The sequence below is a fragment of the Lepisosteus platostomus genome, chromosome 6 (genome assembly GCF_059453375.1).
Source record: "Lepisosteus platostomus isolate fLepPlt1 chromosome 6, fLepPlt1.hap1, whole genome shotgun sequence".
In the NCBI taxonomy this organism is placed as follows: Eukaryota; Metazoa; Chordata; class Actinopteri; order Semionotiformes; family Lepisosteidae; genus Lepisosteus; species Lepisosteus platostomus.
Genome location: NC_142616.1, coordinates 11,930,743 through 11,946,380, shown reverse-complemented (window position 1 = coordinate 11,946,380; position 15,638 = coordinate 11,930,743). Strand labels below are relative to the sequence as shown.

General features: G+C 55.4%; 1 protein-coding gene across 1 annotated transcript; it reads left to right on the top strand.

The window, feature by feature from the left end:
• Positions 1-1,715: 1,715 nt before the first annotated feature.
• On the top strand, positions 1,716-15,638 carry lrp10 (low density lipoprotein receptor-related protein 10). The gene is made up of 10 exons (XM_088634275.1): positions 1,716-1,868; positions 3,049-3,264; positions 4,146-4,184; positions 4,924-5,053; positions 5,414-5,604; positions 7,708-8,198; positions 10,281-10,714; positions 11,860-12,054; positions 13,210-13,339; positions 13,843-15,638. The coding sequence occupies exons 2-10, from the start codon at positions 3,213-3,215 to the stop codon at positions 14,494-14,496; spliced, it is 2,316 nt and encodes a 771-aa protein (XP_088490401.1). The 5' UTR covers positions 1,716-1,868; positions 3,049-3,212; the 3' UTR covers positions 14,497-15,638.

The window sequence follows — 15,638 nt, the reverse complement described above, 5'->3', positions numbered from 1 at the left end:
TTGTAAATTTAGGGAGGAATGTTTCTCTGATCCCTAATTTCTCTCTCCACTACTGTGCATTAACCACACTCTACTACACTGTGCTATACTCTGCTATGCTCTGGACTGTGCTGTCCTGCACTCCCCTCTGCAGGAATCTTTCCTGGCTCCTTCCCCGTGAAAGCCCAGTGTCCTGACGGCGGAGTGCAGTCATTACGACTTCACTGGAGTCTCCGAGACGCGGGTGCCGAGCGGGGCCCTCTGGAATAGAGCGCGGGCGCCCCCTGCTGTTACGGCTGGGTATCACACGGAGGTTCAGTCTGGTGGCGCCCGTCTCCGCGGGGAACGTCCCCCAACAGTAGTTATTTGGGGGGTGCGCACGCCTCCTCCCCCCCAGACGTGAAGCCGTGTGTAAGTAGAGCAGGGCTTCACGGCCTCGGTCCGGGACTCTGAGTCTCCGGGTAGTTGAAGCTGTTTCATCTACTGGGGGTAACGTGTCTTACACACAGTCCCATACAACAGCACAACGTCACCCACCGAGCGGACCGTACACCAGGTCTTTCTGTTTTCTATTTTGGCGGCGCTTTTTGTGAACTTTTGCTCCGGCTGTCGAAAAGGTGGGGTCGCCGGCTGAGAGCTGTCCGGTCTCGAGCCAGGGAGCGGGCTCTGAATTAGCAGACAGGAAGACGCAATTCAATTTTCAATTCAGTTCGAGGTGCTTTATTAGCATGACCGATGGATACAATCAGTGTTGCCAAAGCAAATAAAATTAATAAAATTCACATGAAACAAAACAAAAAATAAAATAAAATCTACAGACATATTACAGACATTTACAACAAAGACATATCATAAAATATTTAAGTATACTGTAAACATATTGAGCATTATTGGGAGACAGACTCACTGTTCCTCAGGCTGTGACAGGAGATCACATACTGGGCTGCCAGTTCAACTGAGTTCCCTCCTCCCTCTCCCAGTAGGATTGGGACCCGTTGTGATTCTGGCAGGTGTGGGAACTCTGGGAATGTTTCTCTAATCCCAGAGTATCTGTCACAGTGCAGTAGGAAGTGCACCTCTGTCTCTATTTCTCCCCGCTGGCAGTGGGAGCACAGCCTGTCCTCTCTGGACAGCCAGGTCTGTCTGTGTCCAGTTTCTATGGCCAGGCTGTGGTCACTGAGCCTGTCCTCTCTTGACAGCCAGGTCTGTCTGTGTCCAGTTTCTATGGCCAGGCTGTGGTCACTGAGCCTGTACTTCGTCAGGGTCTGTTTCTGTTTGTTGTTTCTTATCTTGGTCAAATATTCAGCGAGTGTGTATTGTCTGTTTAGGGTTCTGTAGAATCCCTCTGTGTGTGAGATAACGTACTTCACCTGGGACTGCTTCACCTGCACTCAAAGACTGAGGGCAGAAAGGAGTCTGGACAATGACCACAGCCTGGACACAGGCAGACCTGGCTTGCCAGAGAGGACAGGCTCAGTGACCACAGCCTGGACACAGACACTGGACACAGGCAGACCTGGCTTACCAGAGAGGACAGGCTCAGTGACCATTGCCTGGACACAGGAAGACCTGGCTGTCCAGAGTGGACAGGCTCAGTGACCACAGCCTGGACACAGACAGACCTGACTGTCCAGAGAGGACAGGCTCAGTGACCACAGCCGGGACACAGTTAGACCTGTCCAGGGACAGTTACGCACCGAGAGGGAGGGAGTGCCGGAGAAGTGGGGCAGGTCTCTCTCTCTCTCCCTCCTCCGTCACTCCTGCGCTCACAGCTGAACACGGAAGTCCTAACTCCCAGCCCTGCGTCAACACGGCCGCCCAGCGGGACGAGGCGAGGAGACAGAGCCGGGGACGCGGCCGGGTGGACAAGCGCCTCGGGGTCGCTGGAGGTCGGTTGGAAGCGGGGCTCACGCCTGCGGGGGTCTCTGGGCCGTGTCGGGGCGCGTCGTGCGCGTTTCTAGCCCGGGGACGAGAGAAGTGTCGAAAACGAAAGTTGAGAGAGAGAGGGAGGGGGAGGGAGGCTGGTTACATCTATTTTCTGACGAGGGGTGGAAAAACACGCAACAGGAGCGAAGAAGAGAGTTGGGAGGCAAATCCTCTTGGAAAAGTCTGGGCTTGTTTCACACAGCGGCGCGGTTTGTGTACGCCGTGCGATTCAGACGTCTCTGCGCCCAGAATCGTACTGGGGGAAAAAAATAAGAATGGACTTTTATTTCTGTTGAGGACGACCCCCGGGGTGGGGAAGTGGTGTCCCGGGGGGTGTGGAGCTCGCAGCCGCGCTCCCCGACTGGCTCTGCGCTGTTGCTGTTGTTGTCGTCTCCAAGTTTTGTTTCCGAGAAAAGTTTCGAGAGGCGGCTGTGACGTCAGAGCTCGGCGCAGAGGCAGGAAGCGGTGTCGGAATGAGTCTGGAGGAGCTCCGTGGGCAGACTGGCTACAACGATAACAACAGAATCATCATCCTCACCATAGAAGCACCGAGAAATAGACCAGCTAGAATCATAACAATCATAATAATAATAGTAGAAGAACCGAGAAATGGCCCAGTGGAGTAGTGTGAAGGGGTTGTGTAACAGTGGAGTAACAGTGTGGAGTAGTGTGAAGGGGTTGTGTAACAGTGTGGAGTAGTGAGATGGGGTTGTGTAACAGTGGAGTAGCAGTGTGAGCAGTGAGAAGGGGTTGTGTAACAGTGGAGTAGCGGTGTGGATTAGTGTGAAGGGGTTGTGTAGCAGTGTGGAGTAGTGAGAAGGGGTTGTATAACAGTGTGGAGTAGTGAGATGGGGTTGTGTAACAGTGGAGTAGCAGTGTGAGCAGTGAGATGGGGTTGTGTAACAGTGGAGTAGCGGTGTGGAGTAGTGTGAAGGGGTTGTGTAACAGTGGAGTAACAGTGTGGAGTAGTGTGAAGGGGTTGTGTAACAGTGTGGAGAACTGAGAAGGGGTTGTGTAACAGTGGAGTAGCAGTGTGGAGTAGTGAGAAGGGGTTGTGTAACAGTGGAGTAGTGAGAAGGGGTTGTGTAACAGTGGAGTAGTATTATTATTATTAATATCCGCACTGCTGTTCTGTTGTTTCAGGTCTGTGGAGAGGAGACAATGAAGACACCAGCATCAGGCCTCCGATATTCATTGTTTATTTTTGCGTTTTTTATTTTTAAATGAGTTTTTAAACTGTTTTTTCTTCTCAAATCGGCTTTTTTTTTTTGCTGGTTTTTACCCTTCGCCTTCCGCCCTCCCCCCCCATGAAGGCCGCGTGTTGGGCGATTGTGCTGCTGAGCGCCCTCTGCTGGGGGGGTAAGTCCAGACGGCTGATTATAGAGTAGAGCTTCTGTGTGCTGAGCTCAGGACAGACTGACACACACAGGACTGTCCTGGGTCACACGTGTCTGTACTGATAGAAGAGCTGGGAGGGCCCAGCAGTGTGTCTGTCCTGCAGGACAGTCCCAGCGCTGTGTCCCTGTGTGTGCTGAGCTCAGGACAGACTGACACACACAGGACTGTCCTGGGTCACACGTGTCTGTACTGACAGAAGAGCTGGGAGAGCCCAGCAGTGTGTCTGTCCTGCAGGACAGTCCCAGCGCTGTGTCCCTGTGTGTGCTGAGCTCAGGACAGACTGACACACACAGGACTGTCCTGGGTCACACGTGTCTGTACTGATAGAAGAGCTGGGAGAGCTCAGCAGTGTGTCTGTCCTGCCGGACAGTCCCAGCGCTGTGTCCCTGTGTGTGCTGAGCTCAGGACAGACTGACACACACAGGACTGTCCTGGGTCACACGTGTCTGTACTGACAGAAGAGCTGGGAGAGCCCAGCAGTGTGTCTGTCCTGCAGGACAGTCCCAGCGCTGTGTCCCTGTGTGTGCTGAGCTCAGGACAGACCGAAACCAGTCAAAGCCAGTTTGTATGGGTCAATATTATTGCATATATATTAATAGATAGATATTATTATAGTAGGCAGTACTGTACACAAATGAATTATTGCAATGTCATGCAATGTTATCTCAAAACGTTTCCCGTTGAAACGCAAACAGAAGGTTTTCTCTGTGTGGTGCTAATCAGCTTCTGTAGTCCTGCCCGTGTTGAGGAAGTCCCCAGCAGGGCAGCAGGAAGGAGGAAGGGGACTGTAGAGAAAGGGCAGCTGACTCCAGCCTCACTCCCTCTGCCTCTCTCTCTTGCAGCTCACAGCTGGGGGGGCTCAGAGCTGACCTCGGACCTGGGTAAGAGGAGGAGCAGAGCAGAGCAGAGTGTGCTTGTCTTATCATGCTGCGTGCTGCCTGTCTCTCTGTCTGTCTGCGTCCTGCCTGTCTCTCTCTCTGTCTGCGTGCTGCCTGTCTCTCTGTCTCTCTGTGTGCTGCCTGTCTCTCTGTCTCTCTGTGTGCTGCCTCTCTCTCTGTCTCTCTGCGTGCTGCCTGTCTCTCTGTATCTCTGCGTGCTGCCTGTCTCTCTGTCTCTCTGCGTGCTGCCTGTCTCTCTGTCTCTCTGCGTGCTGCCTGTCTCTCTCTCTCTGTCTGTGTGCTGCCTGTCTCTCTGTCTGCGTGCTGCCTGTCTCTCTGCATGTTGCCTGTTTCTCTGTCTCTCTGCGTGCCACCTGTCTCTCTCTGTCAGCGTGCTACCTGTCTCTCTGTCAGCATGCTACCTGTCTCTCTGTCAGCATGCTACCTGTCTCCCTGTCTCCCTGTCTCCCTGTCTCTGTCTCTGTCTCTGTCTCTGTCTCTGTCTGTGCTCTCTCTGTCTGTGTGCTGCCTGTTTCTCTGTCTGCATGCTACCTGTCTCTCTGTCTCTGTCTCTGTCTCTGTCTCTGTCTCTGTCTCTGTCTCTGTCTCTGTCTCTGTCTCTGTCTCTGTCTCTGTCTCTGTCTCTGTCTCTGTGCATGCTGCCTGTCTCTCTCTGTCAGGCTAGGTGTTAGGAGTGGGACTCCAGGTGTGTTGATGTCTGGGTGCGCCCGTCTGTCCGCAGGGCTGTGCGCCAGGTACTCCAGCGTGCTCTCGGACAGGCAGGGACACATCTCCAGTCCCCTCTGGCTGCCCTGGGAGCTCAACTGCAGCTGGGTCATCCCTGCGTCTGTCGGAGAGCCTGTCACTATCAGGTGAGTGACCGTCCCCATGGACTGGCCACAGTCACTCAGTACTGCAGTGTTCATGTACTGGAGTGTCCAGTCAGTCAGTGTGTCTGTATGAACCCCTCTCTCTCAGTGCAGTGTTAATGTACTGGAGTGTTCAGTCAGTCAGTGTGTCTGTATGAACCCCTCTCTCTCAGTGCAGTGTTAATGTACTGGAGTGTCCAGTCAGTGTGTCTGTATGAACCCCTCTCTCTCAGTGCAGTGTTAATGTACTGGAGTGTCCAGTCAGTCAGTGTGTCTGTATGAACCCCTCTCTCTCAGTGCAGTGTTAATGTACTGGAGTGTCCAGTCAGTATTCATGTTCATGTATTGACCTCTGTCTCTCAGTTTCTCTCAGTTCTCGGTGCAGTGTGAGAAGGAGTGGGTGTCTGTGAGCTCGGAGACAGAGTCTTCCCCCCTTCTATGTGGAAACAAATTGCCACGGCCTCTTCACCTGCGTGGGGGAAATATTAACGTGACGTACCACTTTGTCCCCCATCGGAACCCACCCTCCGGATTTCGCCTCTCCTACATCAAAGGTACCACATACATTTCTAACTCAGTAGTTTGTGTTTAAATGGAATGGGTAACAATGAAATATTCATAAAACTTAATCATGAAGTTCTTGGGGCTCCTTGCAGTGTCTCGGAGCTTCTGTGTTTAATTTCTTGCGTTTAGCCGAACATCTGCGATTCTGCTACACACACTTTTCTGAATCCTGTTGTTCGTACAGCCACCTGAATCCGAGGAACGTTAATTCCTGCTTATGAATGCAGTGTCCCATGAGCCTCTCAGTCTCTGTGTCCCCACTGTGTTGTTCTCCGCCTGTGTCTCCGCACAGCTCCTGTCCACCGGGGGTGGTATCCAGCAGGTTTTGTAGGTCTCTCTCAATCCTGAGCTTTTCATGAACAAGGAATGGCTTCCTGCTGTCCAGTTAAGCAATGAATGAGTTCTATTAGGTAATTAAGGGCTCAAATGGAGTCAGGTCAATTCAGCTTCGCTCATCTCCGCTCCCCTCAACTGGTCTCCAGTCAGCTCCCGTCCCATCAGCTCCCGTCAGCTCAGTTCAGCTCTCCTTAGCTCCGCTTGCATGTTATCTCTGTGGTCTATTGTGCGATCTGTGTAGGCTTGCGAGAGATCTGTAGTCTCTCGTGCGGTCTGTGGTCTCTCGTGCGATCTGTGGTCTCTCGTGCGATCTGTGGTCTCTCGTGCGAGCTGTGGTCTCTCGTGCGAGCTGTGGTCTCTCGTGCGATCTGTGGTCTCTCGTGCGATCTGTGGTCTCTCGTGCGGTCTGTGGTCTCTCATGTGGTTTGTGGTCTCTTGTGCGATCTGTGGTCTCTCGTGCGGTCTGTGTCGGCTTGCGAGAGATCTGTGGTCTCTCGTGCGCTCTGTGGTCTCTCGTGCGCTCTGTGGTCTCTCGTGCGATCTGTGGTCTCTCGTACGATCTGTGGTCTCTCGTAGGGTCTGTGGTCTCTCGTGCGATCTGTGTCGGCTTGCGAGAGATCTGTGGTCTCTCGTGCGGTCTGTGGTCTCTCGTGCGCTCTGTGTCGGCTTGCGAGAGATCTGTGGTCTCTCGTGCGGTCTGTGGTCTCTCGTGTGATCTGTGTCGGCTTGCGAGAGATCTGTGGTCTCTCGTGCGATCTGTGTCGGCTTGCGAGAGATCTGTGGTCTCTCGTGCAATCTGTGGTCTCTTGTGCGATCTGCGGTCTCTCGTGCGGTCTGTGGTCTCTCCTGCGGTCTGTGGTCTCTCGTGCGGTCTGCGGTCTCTCGTGCGGTCTGCGTCTCTCGTGCGATCTGTGGTCTCTCGTGCGGTCTGCGTCTCTCGTGCGATCTGTGGTCTCTCGTGCGGTCTGCGTCTCTCGTGCGGTCTGTGGTCTCTCGTGCGGTCTGTGGTCTCTCGTGCGATCTGTGGTCTCTCGTGCGGTCTGCGGTCTCTCGTGCGATCTGTGGTCTCTCGTGCGGTCTGTGTCGGCTTGCGAGAGATCTGCGGTCTCTCGTGCGGTCTGTGGTCTCTCGTGCGATCTGTGGTCTCTCGTGCGGTCTGTGGTCTCTCCTGCGGTCTGTGGTCTCTCGTGCGGTCTGTGGTCTCTCGTGCGGTCTGTGGTCTCTCCTGCGGTCTGTGGTCTCTCGTGCGGTCTGTGGTCTCTCGTGCGGTCTGTGGTCTCTCGTGCGGTCTGTGGTCTCTCGTGCGGTCTGTGGTCTCTCCTGCGGTCTGCGGTCTCTCGTGCGGTCTGCGGTCTCTCGTGCGGTCTGTGGTCTCTGGTGCGATCTGTGGTCTCTCCTGCGGTCTGTGGTCTCTCGTGCGATCTGTGGTCTCTTGTGCGATCTGTGGTCTCTCCTGCGGTCTGTGGTCTCTCGTGCGGTCTGCGGTCTCTCGTGCGGTCTGCGGTCTCTCCTGCGGTCTGTGGTCTCTCGTGCGGTCTGCGGTCTCTCGTGCGGTCTGCGGTCTCTCGTGCGATCTGTGGTCTCTCGTGCGATCTGTGGTCTCTCCTGCGGTCTGTGGTCTCTCCTGCGGTCTGCGGTCTCTCCTGCGGTCTGTGGTCTCTCGTGCGGTCTGCGGTCTCTCGTGCGATCTGCTTCGGCTGCGTCTGCGTCGGCTCGCGGGAGATCGGCGAGTGAGCTGTCCCCTCTCTCTGTCTCAGGTCCGCCCCCCTGCGCCCCGGGGGAGTTTGAGTGCCCCGGCGGGAGCTGCCTGCCCTCCGCCTGGCACTGCAACGGCCAGGGCGAGTGTCCGGGACAGGGGGACGCCTCGGACGAGGCAGGCTGCCTCGACAGCGGGGGCGAGCCGGAGCCGGAGCCGGAGGGGGCAGGAGGAGGAGGAGGCCACGCGGACCAGGAGACCCTCGCCAGCTGGACGGACAGAGCGCGGCAGTCGGGCCGTGGGGACAACAGGGCGCCGGCCCGGGACAGGGGGTCCGGGCTGCGCTGGGGTGCCTGCGGGGGCGTCCTGCAGGGCTTCTACGGCTGGTTCTCCTCCCCGCAGCGCGCCCCCTCCTCCGGCGTCTGTGTCTGGACGGTGGACCCCGGGGACCCCCGGCCCGTCCTGGTGGAGCTGAGACTGCTGGAGCTGGGCCCCGGAGACACCATCGTGATCACGGACCAGGCGGGTGGACACGGCAGCCTGCTGAGGACGGTAAGTCAGGGCAGGTTATTGATCGGGTGTCTGATTGAGAAGAAGCTTGTGGTCTTCATCACTGACCGTAAGATCATGTTCATCACTGACCCTGAGATCATGATTATGGTCTTCATCACTGACCCTGAGATCATATTCTTCACTGACCCTGAGATCATGATCATCACTGACCCTGAGGTCATGTTCATGATGTTCATCACTGACCCTGAGATCATATTCTTCACTGACCCTGAGATCATGATCATCACTGACCCTGAGGTCATGTTCATGATGTTCATCACTGACCCTGAGATCATATTCTTCACTGACCCTGAGATCATGATCATCACTGACCCTGAGATCATGATCATCACTGACCCTGAGGTCATGTTCATGATGTTCATCACTGACCCTGAGATCATGTTCATCACTGACCCTGAGATCATGTTCATCACTGACCCTGAGATCATGTTCATCACTGACCCTGAGATCATGTTCATCACTGACCCTGAGATCATGTTCATCACTGACCCTGAGATCATGTTCTTCACTGACCCTGAGATCATATTCTTCACTGACCCTGAGATCATGTTCATCACTGACCCTGAGATCATGTTCTTCACTGACCCTGAGATCATGTTCATCACTGACCCTGAGATCATGTTCATCACTGACCCTGAGATCATGTTCATCACTGACCCTGAGATCATGTTCATCACTGACCCTGAGATCATGATCATGGTCTTCATCACTGACCCTGAGATCATGTACATCACTGACCCTGAGATCATGTTCATCACTGACCCTGAGATCATGTTCATCACTGACCCTGAGATCATGTTCATCACTGACCCTGAGATCATGTTCTTCACTGACCCTGAGATCATATTCTTCACTGACCCTGAGATCATGTTCATCACTGACCCTGAGATCATGTTCTTCACTGACCCTGAGATCATGTTCATCACTGACCCTGAGATCATGTTCATCACTGACCCTGAGATCATGTTCATCACTGACCCTGAGATCATGTTCATCACTGACCCTGAGATCATGATCATCACTGACCCTGAGATCATGATCATCACTGACCCTGAGGTCATGTTCATGATGTTCTTCACTGACCCTGAGATCATGTTCTTCACTGACCCTGAGATCATGTTCATCACTGACCCTGAGATCATGTTCATCACTGACCCTGAGATCATGTTCATCACTGACCCTGAGATCATGTTCATCACTGACCCTGAGATCATGATCATGGTCTTCATCACTGACCCTGAGATCATGTTCTTCACTGACCCTGAGATCATGTTCTTCACTGACCCTGAGATCATGATCATCACTGACCCTGAGATCATGTTCTTCACTGACCCTGAGATCATGTTCTTCACTGACCCTGAGATCATGTTCATGATGTTCATCACTGACCCTGAGATCATGTCCATCACTGACCCTGAGATCATGATCATCACTGACCCTGAGATCATGTTCTTCACTGACCCTGAGGTCATGTCCATCACTGACCCTGAGATCATGTTCATCACTGACCCTGAGATCATGATCATCACTGACCCTGAGGTCATGTTCATGATGTTCATCACTGACCCTGAGATCATGTTCATCACTGACCCTGAGATCATGATCATCACTGACCCTGAGATCATGTTCTTCACTGACCCTGAGGTCATGTCCATCACTGACCCTGAGGTCATGTCCATCACTGACCCTGAGATCATGTTCATCACTGACCCTGAGATCATGTTCATCACTGACCCTGAGATCATGTTCATCACTGACCCTGAGATCATGATCATCACTGACCCTGAGATCATGTTCTTCACTGACCCTGAGATCATATTCTTCACTGACCCTGAGATCATGTTCTTCACTGACCCTGAGATCATGTCCATCACTGACCCTGAGGTCATGTCCATCACTGACCCTGAGATCATGTTCTTCACTGACCCTGAGATCATGTTCTTCACTGACCCTGAGATCATGTTCATCACTGACCCTGAGGTCATGTCCATCACTGACCCTGAGGTCATGTCCATGATGTTCATCTCCCCTCTCTCCCCTCTCCTCCTCTCTCTGTGACAGGTCAGCTCAGAGGCCAATCACAAGCTGGTTTCCGTGGAGTCCCGGACTGGCCTCCTCTCGCTGACCTATCAGGTGGCCCGGGACTCGGAGGGGGCGGGCTTTAACGCCACCTACCGCATCTCCGGCTACTGCCTGCCGTGGGAGGGGGTGTGCGGGGGCGCGAGGGGCGGCTGCTTCACCCCCGAGCAGCGCTGCGACGGGCGGTGGGACTGCCCCGACACCGGCCGCGACGAGGAGGGCTGCTGGGGCTGCCCCCCGGGGCAGTTCGCCTGCGGGACGGGGGGAGGAGGGGGCGGCCCAGTGTCCCGGACGCTGCACAGGGTGTGTTTCTCGGCGGCGGAGAGGTGCAACTACCAGCTGTACTGCCCCGACGGCGCGGACGAGAGGGACTGCGCGGCGTGCCAGCCGGGCACCTTCCACTGCGACTCCGACAGGTGACCCCCTGGAGACAGCGCACCCCCACCAGTCTCAATACGCTGACCCCCTGGAGACAGCGCACCCCCACCAGTCTCAATACGCTGACCCCCTGGAGACAGCGCACCCCCACCAGTCTCAATACGCTGACCCCCTGGAGACAGCGCACCCCCACCAGTCTCAATACGCTGACCCCCTGGAGACAGCGCACCCCCGCCAGTCTCAATACGCTGACCCCCTGGAGACAGCGCACCCCCACCAGTCTCAATACGCTGACCCCCTGTAGACAGCGCACCCCCGCCAGTCTCAATACGCTGACCCCCTGGAGACAGCGCACCCCCACCTGTCTCAATACGCTGACCCCCTGTAGACAGCGCACCCACACCAGTCTCAATACGCTGACCCCCTGGAGACAGCGCACCCCCACCAGTCTCAATACGCTGACCCCCTGGGGACAGCGCACCCCCACCAGTCTCAATACGCTGACCCCCTGGAGACAGCGCACCCCCACCAGTCTCAATACGCTGACCCCCTGGAGACAGCGCACCCCCGCCAGTCTCAATACGCTGACCCCCTGGAGACAGCGCACCCCCACCAGTCTCAATACGCTGACCCCCTGGAGACAGCGCACCCCCACCAGTCTCAATACGCTGACCCCCTGGAGACAGCGCACCCCCACCAGTCTCAATACGCTGACCCCCTGGAGACAGCGCACCCCCACCAGTCTCAATACGCTGACCCCCTGGAGACAGCGCACCCCCGCCAGTCTCAATACGCTGACCCCCTGGAGACAGCGCACCCCCACCAGTCTCAATACGCTGACCCCCTGTAGACAGCGCACCCCCGCCAGTCTCAATACGCTGACCCCCTGGAGACAGCGCACCCCCACCTGTCTCAATACGCTGACCCCCTGTAGACAGCGCACCCACACCAGTCTCAATACGCTGACCCCCTGGAGACAGCGCACCCCCACCAGTCTCAATACGCTGACCCCCTGGGGACAGCGCACCCCCACCAGTCTCAATACGCTGACCCCCTGGAGACAGCGCGCCCCCACCAGTCTCAATACGCTGAACCCCTGGAGACAGCGCACCCCCGCCAGTCTCAATACGCTGACCCCCTATGGCCAGTATCCCTGTTCTCACCCTGTGTGATCTGTGCTCAGGTGTGTGTTCGAGACCTGGCTGTGTGACGGGCAGGTGGACTGCAAAGATGGGACAGACGAGATGAACTGCACGTTCAACCCCCCCCGCAAGGTCATCACCGCGGCCGCCGTGGGCAGCCTGGTCTGCGGCCTCCTGCTGGTCATCGCCATGGGCTGCACCTGCAAGCTGTACTCGCTGCGCTCCCGGGAGTACAGGTGCGCCCCTGCTGGCTCTTCACCGCTTCAAGGGAATACACTGACCCCCTAGAGACAATACACCCACACCAGACTCAATACACTGACCCCCTGTAGACAATACACCCACACCAGTCTCAATATGCTGACCCCCTGTAGATGATACACCCACACCGGTCTCAATATCCTGATCCCCTGTAGACAATACACCCACACCAGTCTCAATACGCTGACCCCCTGTAGACAATACACCCACACCAGTCTCAATATGCTGACCCCCTGTAGACAGTGCACCCACACTGGTCTCAATATCCTGACCCCCTGTAGACAATACACCCACACCAGTCTCAATACGCTGACCCCCTGTAGACAATACACCCACACCAGTCTCAATATGCTGACCCCCTGTAGACAGTGCACCCACACCGGTCTCAATATCCTGACCCCCTGTAGATGATACACCCACACCGGTCTCAATATCCTGACCCCCTGTAGATGATACACCCACACCGGTCTCAATATCCTGACCCCCTGTAGATGATACACCCACACCGGTCTCAATATCCTGACCCCCTGTAGACAATACACCCATACCGGCTTCAATACACTGACCCCCTATACACAAAACACCCGCACCAGTCTCAATATGCTGACCCCCTGTAGACAGTGCACCCACACTGGTCTCAATATCCTGACCCCCTGTAGACAATACACCCACACCAGTCTCAATACACTGACCCCTTGTAGACAATACACCCACACCAGTCTCAATATGCTGACCCCCTGTAGACAGTGCACCCACACCGGTCTCAATATCCTGACCCCCTGTAGATGATACACCCACACCGGTCTCAATATCCTGACCCCCTGTAGATGATACACCCACACCGGTCTCAATATCCTGACCCCCTGTAGACAATACACCCATACCGGCTTCAATACACTGACCCCCTATACACAAAACACCCGCACCTGACACATCCAGCTCTTAGTAGCTAATTGATCCAAACATCTCATCAAGCTGTGTCTTGGGATAATCCAGGGCATCGGTTTTGCCAACAGGACTGGGCAGCTTGTTCTACACCCCCACCACTGTCTGTGTAAAGATGAGCCTCTTGTTCCCAGTTCTCAGGGAATACAGAGAACTCATTTTGTATCTGTTGGCCTCTCCTCCAGTCTGTTTGCACCAATTACACGGCAGGAGGCGGAGCTCATCCAGCAGCAGGCTCCGCCCTCATATGGTCAGCTGATTGCACAGGGAGTCATCCCACCTGTGGAGGACTTCCCCACAGAGAACCCTAACGAGGTGAGTCCAGCTAACTTAATTACCCTAATAACATCCTTCTTCATCTATGTGCAGTGTTAATGTACTGGAGTGTCCAGTCAGTCAGTGTGTCTGTATGAACCTCTCTCTCTCAGTGCAGTGTTAATGTACTGGAGTGTCCAGTCAGTCAGTGTGTCTGTATGAACCCCTCTCTCTCAGTGCAGTGTTAATGTACTGGAGTGTCCAGTCAGTCAGTGTGTCTGTATGAACCCCTCTCTCTCAGTGCAGTGTTCATGTACTGGAGTGTCCAGTCAGTGTGTCTGTATGAACCCCTCTCTCTCAGTGCAGTGTTAATGTACTGGAGTGTCCAGTCAGTGTGTCTGTATGAACCCCTCTCTCTCAGTGCAGTGTTAATGTACTGGAGTGTCCAGTCAGTCAGTGTGTCTGTATGAACCCCTCTCTCTCAGTGCAGTGTTAATGGACTGGAGTGTCCAGTCAGTCAGTGTGTCTGTATTGACCCCTCTCTCTCTCTCTCTCTCTCCCAGTCCTCTGCTCTCACGCTCCGGGGGCTCCTGCAGCTTCTCAGACAAGACCCTGGTTCTGGCCCTTCAGGACGTCACCGGCGACATCGCCGCCCTCGATTTATCAGAAGGAGCATTCGCCGCCTCAGGAGGTGGGGTCTGCTCCCCAGACCCGCCCCCAGGGCGGGGCAGAACTCCGGCGCCTCCCAGCAACCGGCAGAGTCCTCCCCCGTCGCCATAGAGCACAGCCAGTCGGGCGCCGGTCACCTCGGCGACGGAGGCGGGCTGTCGGTCAGCCCCGACTCCCTATTGGCCGGGGAAGGTGGAAGTCTGTCCTCGTCCGACGCCTTGCCCCTGAAGCTGGGGCTGCGGTCGCAGGCGGTGGCCCCGCCCCCCGCCCCGCCCCCTCCCGCCCCTCCGCTGGCCTCCTCCGCTGCCCCGGACCCCGACCCGCCGCGCGCCGGCAGCAGCCTGTCCGCCCTGCTGCGCTCCCTGGGGCTCTCCGTCTCCCTGTTCCGCCCCCTCCCTCATTCCTCCTCCCCGCACCACCCCCTCCCCAGCCCCGCGCCCGCCCCCAGCCCCGAGGACGAGGTGCTGCTGCTGCCCCTCTCCGACGAGCCCGCGAGATCGCGGTCGGCGCCCGACTCCCCCCGGGACGACGTCCCTCTGCTGACTTGAGCCGAGCACAGCGGGGTTCCTGGGGCTCCAGTGTCTTCTGTAGCTCGCTTCGGACAGCGGGGGCTCATTTTCTTTCTCGGGGCGCGTGTGTGTTTCCGTGAGTGTGTACAGGTGCGAGTGTGTGTGCGTGTGTTCGACTGTGAGTGTGTGTGCGTATTTGTGCATGTGTTTGACTGTGTGTGTGTGTGTGTTTGACTGTGTGTATGTGCATATTTGTGCATGTGTTTGACTGTGAGTGTTTGTGCATGTGTGTGTGTGTGTTTGACTGTGTGTATGTGCGTATTTGTGCATGTGTTTGACTGTGAGTGTTTGTGCATGTGTGTGTGTGCGTGTGTTTGACTGAGTGTGTGTGTGTTTGACTGTGTTTGTGCATGTGTGTGCGTGTTTGTGTGTGCGTGTGTGTGTGCATGTGTTTGAATGTGTATGCGTGTGTTTGTGAGTGTGAATGTGTGTATGTGGATGAGAGCTTGCACACTATGTATGTGAGCATGTGTGCAGATATGAGCTTGTTTATGTGTGGGTTTCTGCACACGTGTATATGTGTATGCGTGGGCCTATTTGTGCCTGTGTGGGGGTGGAGGTCCAGGGCTCTGGGCTGTGAACTGGAGGGTCGCGGGTTCGAGCTCTGCCTTGCAAAATCGGCAAGAATTTTCAAATTAAAAAAGAACGAGAACAGTGGGGGTCCGCCACGTTACCTTGGAAACCTGACTGCCAGCGGCACCGCTGGGTTGGCTGTCTGCAGGGTCACAGGACCACAACCCCCCCACGGGATCCGCTCAGTGGAACAGTCCAGTTTCCTTCTGGGTCCGGGGCCAGTACCAACTCCTCTTCAGCGGGGGTGGGTGGGGGTGGGAGGAGAGTGGTGTCCTGAAGCCTGAGCCTCTTCCTCCTCCTCCTCCTCCTCTTCCAGGCAGGCGTGCCTCTGTGCTTCTGATGTCTCAGACAACCTGTCTTTCTTCTCGTACTGAATGTATTGTAGGAACCAGCGGGGGGCGGATCCCGTAGCCTTTAGATCAGATATTTTTTAAAGATTTTTCAATCGATGAACTGAAGTGAATCGTTTCATTGCTACTGTATATATTAAAGTTGTAAGGTGTGTGTAAGGCATTAACTGATTAAAGAATTTGCACTTTCAGCACCGA